Genomic DNA, 23,968 nt, shown 5'->3' with positions numbered 1-23,968 from the left:
AACCGAAAGGGCATCATCTCAAACGAGATTAGGTTGGCAATGTGGGCGTTCAAACCCAGTGTACGCGGATGAGAGACTGAGTACTTTCTTGACCTACTCATAGTGTCTGGGAGGGTGAGCTGGACTTGAGAGCTGCATATGGTGGAAGTAGCGGTGGACAGGGCGGACTGAGAGAGGGTTGATGATGGTGATGGAGTTGTTGTTCTTTCTGATGGCCTAGAATCAGTCTTTCGTTGATATAACAGTGGGATTCCCTGACTGCTGTGGCATTGCACCGACACCTCAACATTTGCTGCTGTGCTAACCGGTGGGCTTACAGTGGGGGAAACAATGTAGCGTTGCTGACTACCTTCGTTGTGATCAGTTGCACATGTGGCACTTGAGGTTTGGTGTTGTGTCCACGCTTGCAAGTGCATGCTGGTTAAATGTCTAAGCATGCAACTGGTATTCAAATTTTTCAGATTTTTCCCTCGGCTAAAGGTCTTTGCGCACTTCTTACAGATAACCTTGGCCTGATCATGAGGATTTTGTTCAAAAAAGTGCCACACTGCACTCTTCCTACTTTGGCAGACATTTTGCGGCCTAGCACGCTGTGATCTTTTGACCCTCTGGACAAGCTGTCCAGCAACTCTTTTGATGTTTGGAACCTGTCTTTGGAGTGCTCCGGGCCTGCCAGATAACAGCTGTTGCGATGTCGATGTCTGCTGTGGATGCTCCTCATCTGAGCTATTGGAAGCAGCACCCTCTTCCCCCAATGGATGCCAATCTGGGTCAACAACTGGGTCATCCATCACCTCCTCTTCTATGTCATGTGCACCTTCCTCTGTGTCACCGTGTATGGTGGTATAGTGTGCGGGAAGGGGCACCTGAGTCTCATCAGGGTCAGAATCTGGCTCTGTACACTGCAAGGACAATGTAGTGCTCTGAGTGAATGTACCAGCAGAATCATCCATCAGCGGCTGTGCATCAGTGCACTCCATGTCAGATTCATCTTGGTCTGGGTAATTCACCATTTCACTTGATAATCCAGGCATGGTATGTGAAAACAGCTCCATGGAGTAATCAGTAGTATGGCCTGCGTCATCCTTCAATCTTGGTTGGGGTGATGGAAACAAGGAAAGGTGTGGTTCATGAACATGAGCCTCCAATGACGACTCAGTGCTTTTACTTTTTACAACTGAAGAAGAGGAGGCGATAGAGCTGGAGGCTGAGTCAGCAATGTAAGACAAAACTTTTTCCTGATGCTCTGGCTTTAAAAGCGGTTTACCAACTCCTAGAAAACGAAGCGTTCGAGGCCATATGTAGCCAGACGATGACGCAGGCTCAACACCTCCTGCATTCGGTCCTATTTTGCTCTTACCACTACCATCAGATCCACCACCAACACCATCATTACCAGCTGCCAACCCCCGCCCAATTCCACGGCCTCTTCCACCAGCCTTCCTCATTTTTGGTAGAAATGTAGACAAAATCCAACAAACTATATAGTAATGTAAAACAAGGTACAAGGTGTCTATAGGACAGGGGAGATTTTGAACTTCTGCACACACTTGTGGACACTGGACACTTTTGGATTGTGTGAGGCCCACTGAGTATCTGAGCGCTCTGTCACAGGCTCAATGGCAGAGCTGTGACCAAAGTGACTAGAGGATAAGGGAGATTTTTAATTTCTGCATACACTTGTGGACACTGGACACTTATGGATTGTGTGAGGCCCACTGAGTATCTGAGCGCTCTGTCACAGGCTCGATGGCAGAGCTGTGATCAAAGTCACTAGAGGATAAGGGAGATTTTTAATTTCTGCACACACTTGTGGACACTGGACACTTATGGATTGTGTGAGGCCCACTGAGTATCTGTGCGCTCTGTCACAGGCTCGATGGCAGAGCTGTGACCAAAGTGACTAGAGGATAAGGGAGATTTTTAATTTCTGCACACACTTGTGGACACTGGACACTTATGGATTGTGTGAGGCCCACTGAGTATCTGAGCGCTCTGTCACAGGCTCGATGGCAGAGCTGTGACCAAAGTGACTAGAGGATAAGGGAGATTTTTAATTTCTGCACACACTTGTGGACACTGGACACTTATGGATTGTGTGAGGCCCACTGAGTATCTGAGCGCTCTGTCACAGGCTCGATGGCAGAGCTGTGACCAAAGTGACTAGAGGATAAGGGAGATTTTTAATTTCTGCACACACTTGTGGACACTGGACACTTATGGATTGTGTGAGGCCCAATGAGTATCTGAGCGCCCTGTCACAGGCTCGATGGCAGAGCTGTGACCAAAATCACTAGAGGATAAGGGAGATTTTTAATTTCTGCACACACTTGTGGACACTGGACACTTATGGATTGTGTGAGGCCCACTGAGTATCTGAGCGCTCTGTCACAGGCTCGATGGCAGAGCTGTGACCAAAGTGACTAGAGGATAAGGGAGATTTTTAATTTCTGCACACACTTGTGGACACTGGACACTTATGGATTGTGTGAGGCCCACTGAGTATCTGAGCGCTCTGTCACAGGCTCGATGGCAGAGCTGTGACCAAAGTGACTAGAGGATAAGGGAGATTTTTAATTTCTGCACACACTTGTGGACACTGGACACTTATGGATTGTGTGAGGCCCACTGAGTATCTGAGCGCTCTGTCACAGGCTCGATGGCAGAGCTGTGACCAAAGTGACTAGAGGATAAGGGAGATTTTTAATTTCTGCACACACTTGTGGACACTGGACACTTATGGATTGTGTGAGGCCCACTGAGTATCTGAGCGCTCTGTCACAGGCTCGATGGCAGAGCTGTGACCAAAGTGACTAGAGGATAAGGGAGATTTTTAATTTCTGCACACACTTGTGGACACTGGACACTTATGGATTGTGTGAGGCCCACTGAGAAACTGAGCGCTCTGTCACAGGCTCGATGGCAGAGCTGTGACCAAAGTGACTAGAGGATAAGGGAGATTTTTAATTTCTGCACACACTTGTGGACACTGGACACTTATGGATTGTGTGAGGCCCACTGAGTATCTGAGCGCTCTGTCACAGGCTCGATGGCAGAGCTGTGACCAAAGTCACTAGAGGATAAGGGAGATTTTTAATTTCTGCACACACTTGTGGACACTGGACACTTATGGATTGTGTGAGGCCCACTGAGTATCTGAGCGCTCTGTAACAGGCTCGATGGCAGAGCTGTGACCAAAGTCACTAGAGGATAAGGGAGATTTTTAATTTCTGCACACACTTGTGGACACTGGACACTTATGGATTGTGTGAGGCCCACTGAGTATCTGAGCGCTCTGTCACAGGCTCGATGGCAGAGCTGTGACCAAAGTCACTAGAGGATAAGGGAGATTTTTAATTTCTGCACACACTTGTGGACACTGGACACTTATGGATTGTGTGAGGCCCACTGAGTATCTGAGCGCTCTGTCACAGGCTCGATGGCAGAGCTGTGACCAAAATCACTAGAGGATAAGGGAGATTTTTAATTTCTGCACACACTTGTGGACACTGGACACTTATGGATTGTGTGAGGCCCACTGAGTATCTGAGCGCTCTGTCACAGGCTCGATGGCAGAGCTGTGACCAAAGTGACTAGAGGATAAGGGAGATTTTTAATTTCTGCACACACTTGTGGACACTGGACACTTATGGATTGTGTGAGGCCCACTGAGTATCTGAGCGCTCTGTCACAGGCTCGATGGCAGAGCTGTGACCAAAGTGACTAGAGGATAAGGGAGATTTTTAATTTCTGCACACACTTGTGGACACTGGACACTTATGGATTGTGTGAGGCCCACTGAGTATCTGAGCGCTCTGTCACAGGCTCGATGGCAGAGCTGTGACCAAAGTGACTAGAGGATAAGGGAGATTTTTAATTTCTGCACACACTTGTGGACACTGGACACTTATGGATTGTGTGAGGCCCACTGAGTATCTGAGCGCTCTGTCACAGGCTCGATGGCAGAGCTGTGACCAAAATCACTAGAGGATAAGGGAGATTTTTAATTTCTGCACACACTTGTGGACACTGGACACTTATGGATTGTGTGAGGCCCACTGAGTATCTGAGCGCTCTGTCACAGGCTCGATGGCAGAGCTGTGACCAAAGTGACTAGAGGATAAGGGAGATTTTTAATTTCTGCACACACTTGTGGACACTGGACACTTATGGATTGTGTGAGGCCCACTGAGTATCTGAGCGCTCTGTCACAGGCTCGATAGCAGAGCTGTGACCAAAGTGACTAGAGGATAAGGGAGATTTTTAATTTCTGCACACACTTGTGGACACTGGACACTTATGGATTGTGTGAGGCCCACTGAGTATCTGAGCGCTATGTCACAGGCTCGATGGCAGAGCTGAGACCAAAGTCACTAGAGGATAAGGGAGATTTTTAATTTCTGCACACACTTGTGGACACTGGACACTTATGGATTGTGTGAGGCCCACTGAGTATCTGAGCGCTCTGTCACAGGCTCGATGGCAGAGCTGTGACCAAAGTGACTAGAGGATAAGGGAGATTTTTAATTTCTGCACACACTTGTGGACACTGGACACTTATGGATTGTGTGAGGCCCACTGAGTATCTGAGCGCTCTGTCACAGGCTCGATGGCAGAGCTGTGACCAAAGTGACTAGAGGATAAGGGAGATTTTTAATTTCTGCACACACTTGTGGACACTGGACACTTATGGATTGTGTGAGGCCCACTGAGTATCTGAGCACTCTGTCACAGGCTCGATGGCAGAGCTGTGACCAAAGTCACTAGAGGATAAGGGAGATTTTTAATTTCTGCACACACTTGTGGACACTGGACACTTATGGATTGTGTGAGGCCCACTGAGTATCTGAGCGCTCTGTCACAGGCTCGATGGCAGAGCTGTGACCAAAGTCACTAGAGGATAAGGGAGATTTTTAATTTCTGCACACACTTGTGGACACTGGACACTTATGGATTGTGTGAGGCCCACTGAGTATCTGAGCGCTCTGTCACAGGCTCGATGGCAGAGCTGTGACCAAAGTGACTAGAGGATAAGGGAGATTTTTAATTTCTGCACACACTTGTGGACACTGGACACTTATGGATTGTGTGAGGCCCACTGAGTATCTGAGCGCTCTGTCACAGGCTCGATGGCAGAGCTGTGACCAAAGTAACTAGAGGATAAGGGAGATTTTTAATTTCTGCACACAATTGTGGACACTGGACACTTATGGATTGTGTGAGGCCCACTGAGTATCTGAGCGCTCTGTCACAGGCTCGATGGCAGAGCTGTGACCAAAGTGACTAGAGGATAAGGGAGATTTTTAATTTCTGCACACACTTGTGGACACTGGACACTTATGGATTGTGTGAGGCCCACTGAGTATCTGAGCGCTCTGTCACAGGCTCGATGGCAGAGCTGTGACCAAAATCACTAGAGGATAAGGGAGATTTTTAATTTCTGCACACACTTGTGGACACTGGACACTTATGGATTGTGTGAGGCCCACTGAGTATCTGAGCGCTCTGTCACAGGCTCGATGGCAGAGCTGTGACCAAAGTCACTAGAGGATAAGGGAGATTTTTTAATTTCTGCACACACTTGTGGACACTGGACACTTATGGATTGTGTGAGGCCCACTGAGTATCTGAGCGCTCTGTCACAGGCTCGATGGCAGAGCTGTGACCAAAGTGACTAGAGGATAAGGGAGATTTTTAATTTCTGCACACACTTGTGGACACTGGACACTTATGGATTGTGTGAGGCCCACTGAGTATCTGAGCGCTCTGTCACAGGCTCGATGGCAGAGCTGTGACCAAAGTGACTAGAGGATAAGGGAGATTTTTAATTTCTGCACACACTTGTGGACACTGGACACTTATGGATTGTGTGAGGCCCACTGAGTATCTGAGCGCTCTGTCACAGGCTCGATGGCAGAGCTGTGACCAAAGTGACTAGAGGATAAGGGAGATTTTTAATTTCTGCACACACTTGTGGACACTGGACACTTATGGATTGTGTGAGGCCCACTGAATATCTGAGCGCTATGTCACAGGCAGAAATTGGCTAGTGTATCACAAACTACAAGGTGTATGTAGAATTGGGCAGAATTGGAATCTCCCTAGAGTGCAGGTCTGTAAGAACGGAACATGTCCTCGACTTATTCTCACAGAGTGACTCACTGATAGCTTCACTGTGGCTGTGATAACAGCCGTTACACGGTACTGTGTGAGGAGCGTACACCGCTGTATGGTGTGAAAAAATGCACGCTCAGTACCTCAGCAGGACAAAAAAAAAAAATTGTGATTGCTTTTAAAAAAGCAGTTTGCGGAGCAGTGGGTAAACAGCAACGCAGGAATGTCAGGAAGCCTTAGAAGGCAGCCCAACAACCAACACCACTGATACAACACTATATAGCCTCCCCTTGCACTGCACAGTGACTGGTGTGTTGTACAGGCAAAATCGCTAGCAGCAGAAGCAGTTTTTTTTTCTTCTTCTCAGCAGGACAAAAAAAAAAATTGTGATTGCTTTTAAAAAAGCAGTTTGCGGAGCAGTGGGTAAACAGCAATGCAGGAATGTCAGGAAGCCTTAGAAGGCAGCCCAACAACCAACACCACTGATACACCACTATATAGCCTCCCCTTGCACTGCACAGTGACTGGTGTGTTGTACAGGCAAAATCGCTAGCAGCAGAAGCAGTTTTTGGTGTCTTCTTCCCTGCCTAACGCTCTCCCTACAGAATCAGCAACCTCTCCCTATGCTAAGATCAGCAGAAGTAAGATGGCGGTCGGCGTGCATGCCCTTTTATAACCCCTGTGACGCCCACCAAAGCAAGCCAATCACTTGCATGCCCTTCTGAAAGATGGTGGTGACCCCTGCCTATGTCATCACGTTGCCCACAGTGTCCGTGGATCCTGATTGGCTGAAAAAGAGCGCAAAACAAACTTTTGAAACGCGACTTTGGCGCATAAGTCGCCGACCTCGTGGCCGACCTCATCCTAGGGTCGGGTTTCGTTTCATGAAACCCGACTTTGCCAAAAGTCGGGGACTTTTGAATTTTTTCGACCCGTTTCGCTCAATTCTACTTACTAGTATTTCTTCTATCTATCTCTCTATACAATATACAGTGGGGCAAAAAAGTATTTAGTCAGTCAGCAATAGTGCAAGTTCCACCACTTAAAAAGATGAGAGGCGTCTGTAATTTACATCATAGGTAGACCTCAACTATGGGAGACAAACTGAGAAAAAAAAATCCAGAAAATCACATTGTCTGATTTCTTTTCATTTTATTTGCATATTATGGTGGAAAATAAGTATTTGGTCAGAAACAAAATTTCATCTCAATACTTTGTGATATATCCTTTGTTGGCAATGACAGAGGTCAAACGTTTTCTGTAAGTCTTCACAAGGTTGCCACACACTGTTGTTGGTATGTTGGCCCATTCCTCCATGCAGATCTCCTCTAGAGCAGTGATGTTTTTGGCTTTTCGCTTGGCAACACGGACTTTCAACTCCCTCCAAAGGTTTTCTATAGGGTTGAAATCTGGAGACTGGCTAGGCCACTCCAGGACCTTGAAATGCTTCTTACGAAGCCACTCCTTCGTTGCCCTGGTGGTGTGCTTTGGATCATTGTCATGTTGAAAGACCCAGCCACGTTTCATCATCAATGCCCTTGCTGATGGAAGGAGGTTTGCACTCAAAATCTCACGATACATGGCCCCATTCATTCTTTCATGTACCCGGATCAGTCGTCCTGGCCCCTTTGCAGAGAAACAGCCCCAAAGCATGATGTTTCCACCACCATGCTCTACAGTAGGTATGGTGTTTGATGGATGCAACTCAGTATTCTTTTTCCTCCAAACACGACAAGTTGTGTTTCTACCAAACAGTTCCAGTTTGGTTTCATCAGACCATAGGACATTCTCCCAAAACTCCTCTGGATCATCCAAATGCTCTCTAGCAAACTTCAGACGGGCCCGGACATGTACAGGCTTAAGCAGTGGGACACGTCTGGCACTGCAGGATCTGAGTCCATGGTGGCGTAGTGTGTTACTTATGGTAGGCCTTGTTACATTGGTCCCAGCTCTCTGCAGTTCATTCACTAGGTCCCCCCGCGTGGTTCTGGGATTTTTGCTCACCGTTTTTGTGATCATTCTGACCCCACGGAGAGGGATTTTGCGTGGAGCACCAGATCGAGGGAGATTATCAGTGGTCTTGTATGTCTTCCATTTTCTAATTATTGCTCCCACAGTTGATTTCTTCACTCCAAGCTGGTTGGCTATTGCAGATTCAGTCTTCCCAGCCTGGTGCAGGGCTACAATTTTGTTTCAGGTGTCCTTTGACAGCTCTTTGGTCTTCACCATAGTGGAGTTTGGAGTCAGACTGTTTGAGGGTGTGCACAGGTGTCTTTTTATACTGATAACAAGTTTAAACAGGTGCCATTACTACAGGTAATAAGTGGAGGAAAGAGGAGACTCTTAAAGAAGAAGTTACAGGTCTGTGAGAGCCAGAAATCTTGATTGCTTGTTTCTGACCAAATACTTATTTTCCACCATAATATGCAAATAAAATGAAAAAAAAACAGACAATGTGATTTTCTGGATTTTTTTTTCTCAGTTTGTCTCCCATAGTTGAGGTCTCCCTATGATGTAAATTACAGACGCCTCTCATCTTTTTAAGTGGTGGAACTTGCACTATTGCTGACTGACTAAATACTTTTTTGCCCCACTGTTAATACCAATATATATATATATATATATATATATATATATATATATACATATATTCATATATATATACAGTATATATATATATATGTGTGTGTGTCACTGACATATACAGTATATATACATCTATTCTATGTGTGAATATCTATTCTATTCCAGCCTGTCATTCTGTGATTATATACTGTACGCGATAGATGATTTGACGGATTTTAATCTATCGCTCTATCTATCTAATGTATCTGTGTGTTTTGAAGAATATTTTGTTTTAAAAGTAAAAGCTCATGGTAAAATCGCATTGCATACGGATTGCATACACATGTTCCATTTAAAAATCGCACAGCACTCGATTGACACTTGTTCCTTTTTTCGCTCCTGATATCGGAACTTTTTTTTTTCACACATATGGGTATGAGCCCTTAGGCAAAAATTGAAATGGTGACCCTCCCCGCAGTGACAACACAAACCTGTAATGAAAAAAGAAATTCCGTCATGGTATTTGGATTTTGCTTTTACAGCATTGATTGTATTGTAAATATGACCTGTGGAAATAATTCTCCAGGTCAATGCCGTAATATCAATCTTTCATAGATTTAACCCTTTAACCCCAAAGCTTTTTTCGGTTTCGCATATTTGTTTTTTGCTCCCCTCCTTCCCAGAGCCATAACTTTTTTATTTTTCTGTCAATATGGCCATGTGAGGGCTTATTTTTTGCAGGATGAGTTGTACTTTTGAAAAACACCATTGGTTTTACCATGTCTTGTACTAGAAAGCGAGAAAAAAATTCCAAGTGCGGTGAAAAAAGTCCAATCCCACACTGTTTTTATGTTTGGCTTTTTTGCTAGGTTCACTAAATGGTAAAACTTACCTGCGATTATGATTCTCCAGTTCATTACAAGACACCAAACATGTCTAGGTTTTTTTTTATCTAAGCGATGAAAAAAAATTCCAAACTTTACTAAAAAAAAAAAAAATTGCGCCATTTCCGATACCCGTAGTGTCTCCATTTTTCGTGATCTGGGGTCAGATGAGGGCTTATTTTTTGCGCCCCAGGCTGACATTTTTAATGATACCTTTTTGGTGCAGATATGATCTTTTGATCGCCCGTTATTGCATTTTAATGCAATGTCGCGGCAACCAAAAAAGCGTAATTCTGCCGTTTTGACTTTTTTTTATCACTACGCCGTTCAACGTTCAGGTTAATCTTTCTTTTTATTGATAGATCGGGCGATTCTGAACATGGAGATACCAAATGTGTGCATGTTTGATTTGATTTTTTATTGTTTTATTTTGAATAAGGCAAAAGGGGGAGGTGATTTGAACTTTTACATTTTTTTATTTTTTTATATTTTTAAACACATTTGTTTTTACTTTTGGCATGGTTCTACAGTCTCAATGGGAGACTAGAAGCTGCCATAGCCCGATCTGCTCTGCTACATAGAGGCGATGGTCAGATCACCTCTATGTAGTAGAATTGCTGACTTGCTATGAGCGCCGACCACTTGATGGTGCTCACAGCAATCCGGAACTGACAACCATACAGGTCTCCAGTAGACCTCGGGTTGTCATGCTGACACACCGGTGACCCGCGATCATGTGACGCGGGTCACTGGTGTGCATATTTCTGACACGATTGCCGTAAGCACTATTTAAATGCCGCTGTCAGCGTTTGACTGCTGCATTTAACTAGTTAATAGCCATGGGTGGATCGCGACCACCTGCGGCTATTGCGGGCACTTGTCAGCTGTTTAAAACAGCTAAATGTCCCGGGAAAGATGTGGGCTCACTGCCAGAGCCAACATCAAAGGGAGGGAGTCCGACATTGGCGTAAATATACACCCGATGTCGGAAAGGGGTTTAAAAATGGTTTGTGGTGCAATTTTTTGAGATCCATCTAATTTTTATTTTTACATTCATGGAGCTGTGTAACGACTTGTTATTTTGTGTGCTGAGCTAATGTTTTTATTTATATGCATTTGGGGAATATGCAATGTTTTGATCACTTTCATTGTGTTTTCTGGTGTTTGATTTTTATTCTCTTTAAGGTGCGAGTTAATTAATTTGAATAATTTTCAGGCAAGAATTTTACAGATGTGGCAATTCCAAATATACGTTTTTAATTTCTTTATTTTTATTTAGGTAAAAGAGAGTAATTTAAATATTCACATTTTTATATATTTTGAAAAACTTTTTTCAATTTCTTATTTTATTTTTAGCTTCCTCGGGACATGAATCTGCGATTGTCTGATCGCTTCTACTATATACAGTACCACAATACACTCCCTGACAGAAGTTATGTCGCTTATCCATGTTATGTAAATAAAAGCTTATAACCTGACATTAAATTCATCCATTGGTTGTATAAATTATTCTTTTAAAAGCTGAAACCCTCCGAACTGTGGTTTAGATTAAGAAAATAAATTGGCCTCAATGCAGAAATATTGATCATTTAATGGACACAGAATGGTCAGATTTTGGCAAGACAAAAGTTTTGTCACCTGGTCATATAATTCACTCAATCCTAGTTTACATCCTCACCTGTGCTCAGTAAATGATCGGTTAATTAGTGGGTGTGTATAAAAAGAAATCCAGCACCCCAGACCTTCACTTGCGCTGCAACTTGAGCTCTGACATCATGCCAAAAATCCACCCTGCGACCAAAGCCTGGATTATCAAGAGGCTGAAGACCAGATCCACTGCAGAGGTGGCTGGCACCTTTGATGTGTCTCAGCATCAAGTAAAAAGAATTTAAAAAAGATTCGAAGAGATAGGAAATGTGTTTGACAAGCCCAGGTCCGGAAGACCCCGCAAGACAACTGCTCAGGAGGAACGTTTGTTGGTTAGAAAATCCAAAGCAAGCCCCTCTTCCACTGCAGCAGAGCTCCAACAGGCCTGGTCAACTCAAGTCCCTGTGTCAACTAGAACAGTTTGTAGGATTCTGTCTCGAAGTGACCTCCATGGTCGAATCAGTGACCAGAAGCCAGCACTAAACAAAAGGCAAATAAAAAACCATGTGGCATTTGCAAAGTCTCACAGCCTGCTAAACAGATGGACACTGGAAAAGTGGCAGAAGGTGGATTTCTCTGATGAATCTTCAGTAGAATTACACCACAGCCGCTGCAAATACTGCAGGAGACCTACTGGAGCCCGTATGGATCCAAAATACACCCAGAAAATAGTTAAATTTGGTGGTGGAAATACTATGGTCTGGGGTTACATTCATTATGGGGGTGTGCGAAACATTTGCAAGGTGGAAGGCATTATCAATAGCCTAAAATATCAAGAAGTATTAGCTACCTCTTATATTCCAAATCATAAAAGGAGACAAAACCAAAGAATCTAGATGAACTCTGGGAGGCATGTAAGACTGCATTCTTTGCTATTCCTGATGACTTTATTAATAAATTGTATAAATCATTGTTGAACCTCATGGATGCAGTCCTTCAAGCTCATGAAAGTCACACAAAATATTAATTATGACTCTAATAGCACCACAACTTCATTCACCAATGTTATGCAACATATATTTGTATTTTAAGTTAATCATTTGTTTGAATATCATATAACTTTCTGTGGCCGACCAAACTTTTGTCTTGCAAAAATCTGACCATTCTGTGTCCATTAAATGATAAATGTTTCTGTATTGATGGCAATTTATTTTCTTAACCTAAACCACATTTCGGAGGGTTTCAACTTTCAAAAGAGGTCTAAGGGGTAAGGTTTATCCTTGTGGAGAGTGACATACCAGCTCTGGGTTGTCAAGGTAAGGAGGCTTATTCGCTGTGCAATGCTCCTCTAGGAAAATAATATGCAAATTGCCTCTTCAGAGAAAGAGGACTTGAACTCTATAGCGCCACCTGTTGCTAGTAGTGATCCTACAAGTCACAATCAACCCTTTAAAGAGTCTTGTAATATGACTTAGGATAAAAGCCAAATCAGAATCTCAATTTGCAGACACGGTGTTTCGGGCTATTGGCCCTCATCAGTGCAAATTATGAGAACTGATTTGGCTAGGTGAGAGGCTCTGGACTGAGGTCTAAGGGGTAAGGTTTCTCCTTGTGGAGAGTGACATACCAGCTCTGGCTTGTCAAGGTAAGGAGGCTTATTCGCCGTGCAATGCTCCTCTGGGAAAATAATATGCAAATTGCCTCTTCAGAGAAAGAGGACTTGAAGAGGCAATTTGCTACTTTCAAAAGAATAATTTATACAACCAATGGATGAATTTAACGTCAGGTTATAAGCTTTTATTTACATAACATGGATAAGCGACATAACTTCTGTCAGGGAGTGTACTACAATATTGCAATACATAGGACAAAATATGGTCCACAGCCTATAGCTCAGCTTTCCAAAATACCAAAATTACAGCAATATGGGCTTTTAAATACAAATGTTTAATATTCTTAACATAAATACAGGAGTAGTAATCCTTATCTTGTCAGACAGCAGACTACTTCAGTAACAAAGTCATTTAGCACATCATCTGATAAGATTGCTTCATAAATACATTATCCGTATCATTAACCGTACAGCACCAGAAGCAACATCAGTACTGAAGCACAGCACCAGAACTGTCATCAGTACATAAATAAATAAACAGAACCACTACCAGTACATGAATATAGCATCAGAACCATCATCATTAAAAGTTTGCAATTCATAAATCTGGATAAAACATCATTGGCAATCACTGCCACTTATGAAACTTTCCAGAAGCATTGTAAAATTTAAAAAAATGTCAATGTTTTGCACAAAAAGAGGTAAAGCAATATTTGTGACTTTTTGATGCCAACAGTTCAAATGATCAGCATTCATGATAAGTACCCAATTTGCTAATGGCTAACAGCGAGTTTCTTGCCTCCCACTATGTACAGTTGTGCTCAAAAGTTTATATACCCTGGCAGAATTTTTGCTTTCTTGGCCTTTTTTCAGAGAATATGAATGATAACATCAAAACTTTTTCTCCACTCATGGTTAGTGGTTGGGTGAGCCATTCTCTTTTTAAATCATAATGACAACTCACAATATCCGAATGACCCTGATCAAAAGTTCACATACCACATTTCTTAATACCGTGTATTGCCCCCTCTAACATCAATGACAGCTTGAAGTCTTTTGTGGTAGTTGTGGATGAGGTTCTTTATTTTCTCAGATGTAAAGCTGCCCACTCTTCTTGACAAAAAGCCTCCAGTTCCTGTAAATTCCTGGGCTGTCTAGCATGAACTGCGTGCTTGAGATCTCCCTAGAATGGCTCAATGATATTGAGGTCAGGAGACTGAGATGGCCACTCCAGGACCTTAACTTTGTTCTCCTATAGCCAATGATAGGTCAACTTGACCTTGTGTTTCGGAACATTGTCATGTTGGAACGTCCAAGTACGTCCCATGCGCAGCATCCGGACTGATTATTGCAAATTTGCCTCCAGTATTTGTTGATAACATGCTGCATTTATCTTTCCTTCAACTTTGACCAAGCTTCCTGTGCCTTTGTAGCTCACATATCCCCAAAACATCAGCGATCCACCTCCGTGCTTTACTGTAGGAATGGTGTTCCTTTCATCATAGGCCTTGTTGACCTCTCTCCAAATATAACCTTTATAGTTTTGGCCAAAAAGTTCAATTTTGGTCTCATCACTCCAAATTATCTTGTTCCAGAAGTTTTGTGGCTTGTCTCTGTGCTGTTTTGTGTATTGTAGGCGAGATACTTTGTGGCATTTGCACAGTAATGGCTTTCTTTTGGCGACTCGACCATGCAGCCCAATTTTATTCAAGTGCCTTCTTATTGTCCATATTGTAACAGCGACACCACTAGTTTTCAGAGAATTGAATACAAGATATCATGCCTATAATTGATCATTTATCAGACTTAAGTCCAAAGGGGGGGCAACTCAGTATTAAAGCACACAACAGAGGTATAATTGAGTTAGAAAATGCCCAAAGGATAATTATTACATGGTCAAAATATGAAATCCACACAAAAAAGTATTTTGTGCAAAAAAGTATGAATATTTTATTAAACCATTAAATAGTTAAAAATATCAGTGAGTACAAAATATGAGTCAGTACATGGTGGAAGACAACATGGTCAGAACACCCGGTAAAAAACATACATGTATTGTCATGATCAGGTGAATATTGGCAAACAGGAGCAGGTTAAAGGAGAGAAAATATCCCCAAGTTCCATCTTAACATATACATATAGTCTCTTTTCTAATGGAAATCCCTATATGCACCATTACAAAACCCAATGGCAAATCAATTAACCCTATATACTAATCCTGAGCACTTGTTATTCAGCCGTCAGCATTATCATAGAAAGTTTTTCTTACCCATAGTGGTAATACCGGGAGTCCCACCAATGTCCCTATGCGTTTCGCACACAAAGGGTTTCCTCGGGGGGCCGTGTAGCTCATTGTAAGGCTGAGCGGTCTTTTATAGGGGTCCGGGTATCAATACAAATTCATAGAACGTGCGCGCGGCCATTATACACCCGCGCATGCGCAGTGGGTCTGGCAGTCCCGCCGCGTCACTTCCGGCCTTCCCGGAAGTCGGCGCACGTCAGAGCCCCCATGGTTGTCATGGGAACCCGACGCTACGCCGCGACCGTGTGGATGCCTTTCACAACGCTGCGGGCGCATCCACCGCGCAGGCGCAGAGTGATGCCTGTCATTATTATTCACATCTCTGGACATGTAACATAAATATAACCATAGATGTTCAAGGTATGGTCACAGGAGACGACAGGCAAGAACAGGCCATATTATACAATAGATTATATCTAGGCAGTAAAGAGTTTTTTACATATAAACATGTATATATGATACAGACATGCAGGATTTTGTGCAAAAACAAAAACCAATGAAATTTAAAGTGATGTCTTCTTTTTCCAATGTGATCGGTCCCAGGCTCCAGCACTTGATGGTACAAGCATAGGTTCAAACATCAAGGTATTAGATTCATATTTACTAAAAACTGATAAAAATAAAAGAGAAAGAATTAAAAACCACCCAAAAACCAAAAATAAAACAAAGAAACCGAGGGACCAATACTGATTATAGGAAGGGTGAAAACGTTAACTTTTCATTAAGGCCATGTGGGGTCATTGTATCAAGCAGAACGATCCATCGACATTCTAGCTGCGCAAGTTTCTTCTTTAAATCCTCACCTCTGATACCACTATGGATCTTATCTATTCCCCGTACTTTCAGACCAACTGGGTTTGAATTATGATATAATTTAAAATGCTTGGGGATGGTTTTAAGGATGGACGGATCAGTGATTTCTCTAGAAGCCAGAATGTCCCTGACGTGCTCTCGAGTCCTAACACGCAATTCCCGTGACGTCAGGCCCACATATACCAAATTGCAAGGGCATGTCGCATAATATACGACATACCGTGTATTGCAAGAGATATAGGTTAGGATACGATACTCCCTTTTTCCATCAGAGGATGAGAAGGACATAGCCCGTACGATATTACTACAGGCGCGGCATGAACCGCAGGGATAGCATCCTAAACGCTGACCCTGCGTACCGAGAAGTTTTGGAATGGGTGCCACATAGTGGCTTTTAACCAAAAGGTCCCGCAAATTTCTCCCCCTTCTTGCTGTCATGAGCGGATAGTCAGGCAGAATCTGACTCAAAATCGCATCTGTTTTGAGTACCGGCCAATGTTTCTGAAGAATCCGGCGCATCTCAGACCATTGATTGTTGAAAGTTGCGATATAACGCAATGGCTGGTCACCACAATTGTCACGTTTAGAACCACATAAAAGCTGGCTACGTGGAGTACCCCAGGCACGGCGATATCCTCTTTTTATGCATCTATTGCTATACCCACGCTCACGGAACCTGGAGCTTAGGTCCCGGGACTGGCCCTCAATGGCCCCATCCGTGGAGCAAACCCGTCTCATACGTAAAAACTGACCTATTGGTATGGCTCTTATGGTCGATGGGGTATGGGCCGAGGTGGCATGTAACAAAGAATTAACTGCAGTTTCCTTACGGAAAATGTCAGTTTGAATTTTTCCATCCCCATCGACCATAATCTTCACATCCAAAAAGTCAATAACTTTTGCATCGATCTTATAGGTCAGCTTAATATGGTATGGATTCTGGTTCAGCTCCCAGATGAAGCCCCGAAAGCCAGCTTCGGTACCCTGCCAAACCAAAAAAAAGTCATCAATGAACCTGTACCAGCACTGCGCCTGGGATGAGGCCGGCGCGCCGCCACCGAAAACCTCACGCTCCCAGTACCCCAAGAAGAGATTAGCGTAGGACAGCGCACAGGCTGCACCCATCGCAGTGCCTCGTTGCTGTAAATAAAACCTATCTTTAAAAGTAAAGAAATTGTGTGTCAAAATGAAGTCTAAAAGCTCCAGGATCAGTGAACGCAGGGCAGGATCATAATTACTCATGCCCAGGAAGTACTCCACTGCCAACAAACCATCCACATGGCGGATGCTCGTATAAAGTGATTCAACGTCAATAGTGGCTAGATGCATATCAGAGTCGATACATAATCCGTCAATTTTCCCCAGAACGTCCGTAGTGTCTCTGACAAAGGAGGGCAAGGACTCAACCATGGGCTGCAAGTAATGATCTATGAACTTGCACATGGGGTCACACAGCCCTCCAATGCCAGAGACAATTGGACGCCCTGGGGGTATCAACGGATCCTTATGCACCTTTGGTAGTAAATAGAAGGTTGGAATTACTGGATCCTTTACCATCAAACCATCAAACACTTTTTTAGGGATCGTGCCAGATGTTAAGGCACCATCCAGAATCTTAAATAGATCACCCCAGAATTTCTCCACGGGATTACTATGCAACTGGACATATGCCTCTCGATCTCTTAATTGGCGTAATGCCTCTTTTTCATACATCCCTACTGGCCAAAGTACCACGTTCCCCCCCTTACCTGCTGGCTTGATAACAATATCCACAAGACTGCTAAATTCCCTAAAGCCATCATTTTGTGCCCTGGTCAGATTACAACCATTCTTATTCCTTGAAAGTTTCTTAAAGTCCTCCAAAACTAATTTATTGAAGATCTCAATCTGTGGATAAATAGAGAAGGAGGGGAACGTGGTCGACCTAGGTAGGATGGATGCAGGAAAAGTACCTGAATTGAAGGGAGTTGCTCCTGTTTCGAGTTCCTCCAAAGCGACCAAGGCTTCCTGCTCTTGAATAGTGGACAGGTCCATGCACCCCTCGGGTTTATGATGTAGTTTACGCAGGACCACTTTTCTCAAGAAGAGTTGCAGGTCCTTCATCGCTGAGAAGAAATCGAAAGAATTAGTGGGAGCAAATGTCAAACCCATACTCAAAACCTCAACCTGAGCCTGGGTAAGGGTATGATTGGACAAATTGATTACCTCCAAAGTATTTTTGGGTTTCTTTTCCAGTGACTGAGGTGGGGTCAATTTACGCTTGTTTTGTATCTTGCCCTTTCTTACGATAGTTTTGGCATATCCCAATCTCTCGTTCAAAGGGAATGGGAAAGAAGGGCCCACACTCCCATCCTCGTCCATGGAAGATGCTGATGAAAATGAATTACGGTGGTTTTTAGATCGTTCTGCTTGATACAATGACCCCACATGGCCTTAATGAAAAGTTAACGTTTTCACCTTTCCTATAATCAGTATTGGTCCTTCGGTTTCTTTGTTTTATTTTTGGTTTTTGGGTGGTTTTTAATTCTTTCTCTTTTATTTTTATCAGTTTTTAGTAAATATGAATCTAATACCTTGATGTTTGAACCTATGCTTGTACCATCAAGTGCTGGAGCCTGGGACCGATCACATTGGAAAAAGAAGACATCACTTTAAATTTCATTGTTTTTTTGTTTTTGCACAAAATCCTGCATTTCTGTATCATATATACATGTTTATATGTAAAAAACTCTTTACTGCCTAGATATAATCTATTGTATAATATGGCCTGTTCTTGCCTGTCGTCTCCTGTGACCATACCTTGAACATCTATGGTTATATTTATGTTACATGTCCAGAGATGTGAATAATAATGACAGGCATCACTCTGCGCCTGCGCGGTGGAGGTGCCCGCCGCGTTGTGAAAGGCATCCACACGGTCGTGGCGTAGTGTCGGGTTCCCATGACAACCATGGGGGCTCTGACGTGCGCCGACTTCCGGGAAGGCCGGAAGTGACGCGGCGGGACTGCCAGACCCACTGCGCATGCGCGGGTGTATAATGGCCGCGCGCACGTTCTATGAATTTGTATTGATACCCGGACCCCTATAAAAGACCGCTCAGCCTTACAATGAGCTACACGGCCCCCAGAGGAAGCCCTTTGTGTGCAAAACGCGTAGGGGCATTGGTGGGACCCCCGGTATTACCACTATGGGTAAGAAAAACTTTCTATGATAATGCTGACGGCTGAATAACAAGTGCTCAGGATTAGTATATAGGGTTAATTGATTTGCCATTGAGTTTTGTAATGGTGCATATAGGGATTTCCATTAGAAAAGAGACTATATGTATATGTTAAGATGGAACTTGGGGATATTTTCTCTCCTTTAACCTGCTCCTGTTTGCCAATATTCACCTGATCATGACAATACATGTATGTTTTTTACCGGGTGTTCTGACCATGTTGTCTTCCACCATGTACTGACTCATATTTTGTACTCACTGATATTTTTAACTATTTAATGGTTTAATAAAATATTCATACTTTTTTGCACAAAATACTTTTTTGTGTGGATTTCATATTTTGACCATGTAATAATTATCCTTTGGGCATTTTCTAACTCAATTATACCTCTGTTGTGTAGTTTTCAGAGAGTCCAGTATTTCAGCTGATGTTATTTGTGGGTTTTTAATTGCATCCTGAACAATTAAACTGGCAATTGTGGACGAAATGTTTGTTGGTCTACCTGACTGTGGTTTAGTTTTTACAGAGCCCCTGATTTTCCATTTGTTAATCATAGTTTGAACGCTGCTGACTGGCATTATCAATTCCTTGGATATATTTTTGTATCCCTTGACTGTTTTATACAGTTCAACTACCTTTTCCCATAGATCCGTTGACAATTCTTTTGCTTACCCCATGACTCGCAATCGAGAAACGTCAGTGGCTGGATGAAAGATGCAAGAGTCTGTCTAGATCCCAGAAACTCACTCAGCTTTTATGCACACACACTGATTACAAGCAAACAGGTCACAGGTGAGGATGTTACCTTTAGTAGCCATTCAAACCCATTTGTGTCAACTTCTGTGCATGTTATCAGGCAAAAATCACCAGAGTGTGTAAACTTTTGATCAGGGTCGTTTGGATGTTTTGGGTTGTCATTATGATTTAAAAAGAGAAAACACAGTAGTTTGACAATAAACAGCTTCACCCAACCACTAACCATGAGTGGAGAAAAAGTTTTGGTGTTATCATTCATACTCTCTGAAAAAAGGCCAGCAAAGGAAAAATTCTGCCTGGGTATGTAAACTTTTGAGCACAAATGTATCTCTGCCATAACTACTAACTCTATGCTGCATTACATATTTTTGTTTTCTTAGGTGTTCCCTCACAAGAAATTACGATAAAGACAGGCTTTGGTCCTACTGTGTGGAGGGTCAGAAAGTGGCAGGTAATATTATTAGCTGATTGGTTTTCCATTCTGCTTTTTCTTCCAGATGAACTCTTATTTATGTAATTATTGCAACCCACAGTTTCCAAAGTTTCTCTCTTAAATATTATAACGTAATTATATTGCTCTGAAATGGCTCCTGCAAGGTTTATCAAGCCAAAAGGTTGCTTAATGAACGTAATTACTGTTTCGATGAACTTGATAAAAAAAACAAAAAACACTGAATGACCTAAAATATAAAAACTTTTTGTAAATCAAGGTATTAATGCAGACTTGCTGGCTACATTATCATCAGTGTGATAAAAAAACAAGAGAAATAATTGAATGGGCTTTCAGAAGTATAAAATAATGCATTGGTGCCTGAGAAGTTCTTTTCCTTATCCTTACAAGAGACAGTTGGTTTTTCCCCATGCTAAACTTTCATGGAAGGAACTTAAGAATAGAGGCAATGTAAACTATTTGAAATAATTTCGGTCATAGAACAAATAATAAATATATTATACCGTATCCAATAATTTCACTATAAAATGTAAAAAAAAAAATCTTACTTTCTCTATATTCTCTGCTGGCATGATAGGGCTAGGAGAGATATTCTGAGTGTTCCTTTGATTTTGTGCTTTATTTTTACCACATTTTTTCCAAATTGCTTTCTGGTATGTTGTTGGAAGAGTCATGCTCTTATGAAATGCTGTAGAGGTTCTAGGGTTTGGCACAGGGAGCTTTTATTATCTTTATAATCGAACTATTTCAGAACTGTCTGCAATATTACTCCCATCTCAAGTGAAAGGACAAATATTATTGTTTTTCAGAATGTGCACACATGTTGTAGCAACAATACATTTTTTTTTGCCACAATCAAGGTAAAACTGCAACGTTCAAGTCATGATTTTTGAACATTGTGACAAAAGATGTGGTTGTCACCATTGCAGCAAAACACCACACTACTCTTATTCCTTGCTCTGTTGCATTGGTCTTTTATTGTAGTCTATTATACAGTATGTGCAATATTTTTCCTCATAGCACTTGATACTTTTCATGACACTTCTGAGGCAAGTTACTACTCACGGACAAGCTGTGAGGCAGTAGTCAGAGGGTCAGATACCAAGAGAGCTCATTGCCACTGTCTTTCCCCTTGGTTTACAGAGTCAGGTGAAGGTCCGAGTTCAGAATTGCAGGAAGGTAGTGGATCAAGACAAAAGGGCTAGTCAAATGGATGGCCAAAGGTAAATCCAAGGTCAAGCAACAAAGATCAGATTATAGGAACTCAGAGCACAGAGCAAACACACACCAATTGAGCTAAGCTACAACTGGTAGTAATTGAAGACAGAAATACATCTAAAGAGCCAGGTAAACACTCCGAACAGGAGACACAAGGAGAAAACCCTGCATGCCCTGGCCCTGATTGAGCGGCTGAACTGAAACTCACAACATTGACAGCTTCAATTGGATGGCTGAGATGTCCATCACCATTCTTAAAGCTCATCACGCTCAAGCCCTAGACTGGAAGGCTGAACTGTCACTCACTGTGTCCAGACACACTGATAAGAGGAATCGTGACAGTAATTCATGATATTGGCAATCACTTTATTCAATACCAAATTGTCACCAATCTTACATTATTGCGTTGGCTCTTTAAGGATTGTCTCCATATTAAGTATTGGATTGATTTCTTTTTTATAGCTCCTTACATTTATTTAATGTGTTTGATCTGTTTACATATATTTATTGTTGAGGACCACATTATTGTATCACTGCAGTATTTTCTGATCCAGTGTTTTTTCTTATTGGTGATCCTCACTCTTTACACAATTCTTTTTCTCTCAAAAACTGTTTATGGCCCAGTATGTGGTGAGTAGATCCCATTTGGTGGTGGCCACCTTTTTTGCATTCTGACTGTAAAACACCAGACAGCATTGCAACGTGTGAATGCAACCTTAAACACACTAAGCTAGATATAAATTTTTCAAATTACTGTATGTGAGGGAGCAAAAGGATTCTGCTTAATTCCAAGCTTTAATTCTCAATATTCTCAATTAATGGATACAATTTGCTTTCATTGAATACAGATTTTCCTTTTACTTAAGTAGGAGACTGTTGCTGTTCATAAAGTTCTACATAGAGGGGAGGAGGAGAAGGGAGGAGATAGAGGCAGACCCAGACATTCTGCTGCAAGCTTTCCTTGATTGACAGGCACAGTCGTTCAGTCATTTAAAATGAAAAAAAGCATAGAATAGAAAAAAATAATATTAAAGTAGTAATACTCACCTTTCTGATCCCCAACTAGTCTTGTTTCAATACTTCCCCTTCCCCTGTTGGTCTCAGTTCTTCCTGTTCAGTCTTGACACATACATATGACTGCTGCAGCCAACCACTGGCTATAACTTTCACATCTTTGCCCCATTGAGGGGCCTGTGCCAAGTGACTGAAGTGTTTGTGTGGAGACAGATCAGGAAGAACAGAGACTGAAAGTGTAAGTATCAAAACATATAGGCAGGAAATAAAAATAATCTAAACATATTTGGTAACGCCACCAAATGGCACCAGTAAAAACTTATCATACCATAAAAATAAGTCCTTTGGTGTACAGTTAGGCTGGTTTCACACTAGCGTTTTTTTGCGCTGGATTTTAGCGCTAAAAAACGCATGCGTTTTTTTTCCTATATTTTGCATGGGATGCGCTTATGTGCGCATACAAATGCGTTTGTATGCGTTTTTCCGCGCATGCGTTTTTTTGCGGTATGCGATCGGGTGCACAAAATGCATCCTGTTGCATTTTTTGGGCGTCTGACTTGCCTCAAAAAACCGCATGCGCGCGCAATGCGTTTTTTTACAGCAAGACACCCATTATAAGTCTATGGGTGTGCATATGTGCGCATTGGCATGCTTATGTATGCTTTTTTTGCGCATGCGTTTTTTTTTACCATTAGTTAGACAATGGAATTTAGGGGTTTGGGTTAGAGTTAGGGTTAGTTAAGGGGGTTTAGGGTTAGGGTTAGGGTTAGCTAGGGTTTAGGGTTAGGGTTTGGGTTAGGGTTAGTAGGGTTTGGTTAAGGGTTAGGGTTAGTATGGTTTGGTTAAGGGTTAGGGTTAGTATGGTTTGGTTAAGGGTTAGGGTCAGGGTTAGGGTTAGGGTCAGGGTTAGGGTCAGGGTTAGGATCAGGGTTAGGGTTAGGATCAGGGCATGGTTTGGTTAAGGGTTAGGGTCAGGGTTAGGGTCAGGGTTAGGGTTAGGGTTAGTAAAGTCATGGTTTGGGTTAGTGTGAGGGGCCACCTAATGTTGGAAAAAACCACAAACGTGGTAAAAACGCACTAAAAACGCATTCAAATGCATAAAAACGCTGCGTTTTTTTCATGCATGCTCATAAAAATGCTTGAAAAAAACGCAGCATTTGTATGCGTTTGTATGCGTTTTTGGCGGGAAAAACGCGCTGCAAAAAAAAGCAAGTGTGAAAGTAGCCTTACATTGGTGAAAAAATAAAAATGTATGCTTCATGTTTTAATTGCGTAAAAAAATCTTAAAAACTTAAACAAAAAACCCCTACAGTGTACGTTTGCTATCGCTGTATTAATACCGACTTGATGAATAATATTTACCTGGTAGTTAACAGTCTAAGTAAAAAACAATTGTGGATTTGTCTTTTTTTTAAATGTTTTTATTCCTT

At 42.4% G+C, this 23,968-nt stretch overlaps 1 protein-coding gene across 2 annotated transcripts in view; it reads left to right on the top strand.

The window, feature by feature from the left end:
- Window positions 1-23,968, top strand: part of F12 (coagulation factor XII) — a 163,894-nt gene that overhangs the window by 72,449 nt on the left and 67,477 nt on the right. For both annotated transcript variants that reach the window (XM_073566912.1, XM_073566995.1), the window contains exon 4: window positions 20,236-20,306. In XM_073566912.1, the coding sequence (XP_073423013.1) occupies window positions 20,236-20,306 (71 nt within the window). The remainder of the gene's footprint in view (window positions 1-20,235; window positions 20,307-23,968) is intronic.

This window comes from Dendrobates tinctorius, unplaced genomic scaffold, assembly GCF_039654945.1.
Source record: "Dendrobates tinctorius isolate UK_male_01 unplaced genomic scaffold, ASM3965494v1 ptg000001l, whole genome shotgun sequence".
NCBI lineage: Eukaryota > Metazoa > Chordata > Amphibia > Anura > Dendrobatidae > Dendrobates > Dendrobates tinctorius.
This window is presented reverse-complemented; position numbering and strand designations above follow the sequence as displayed.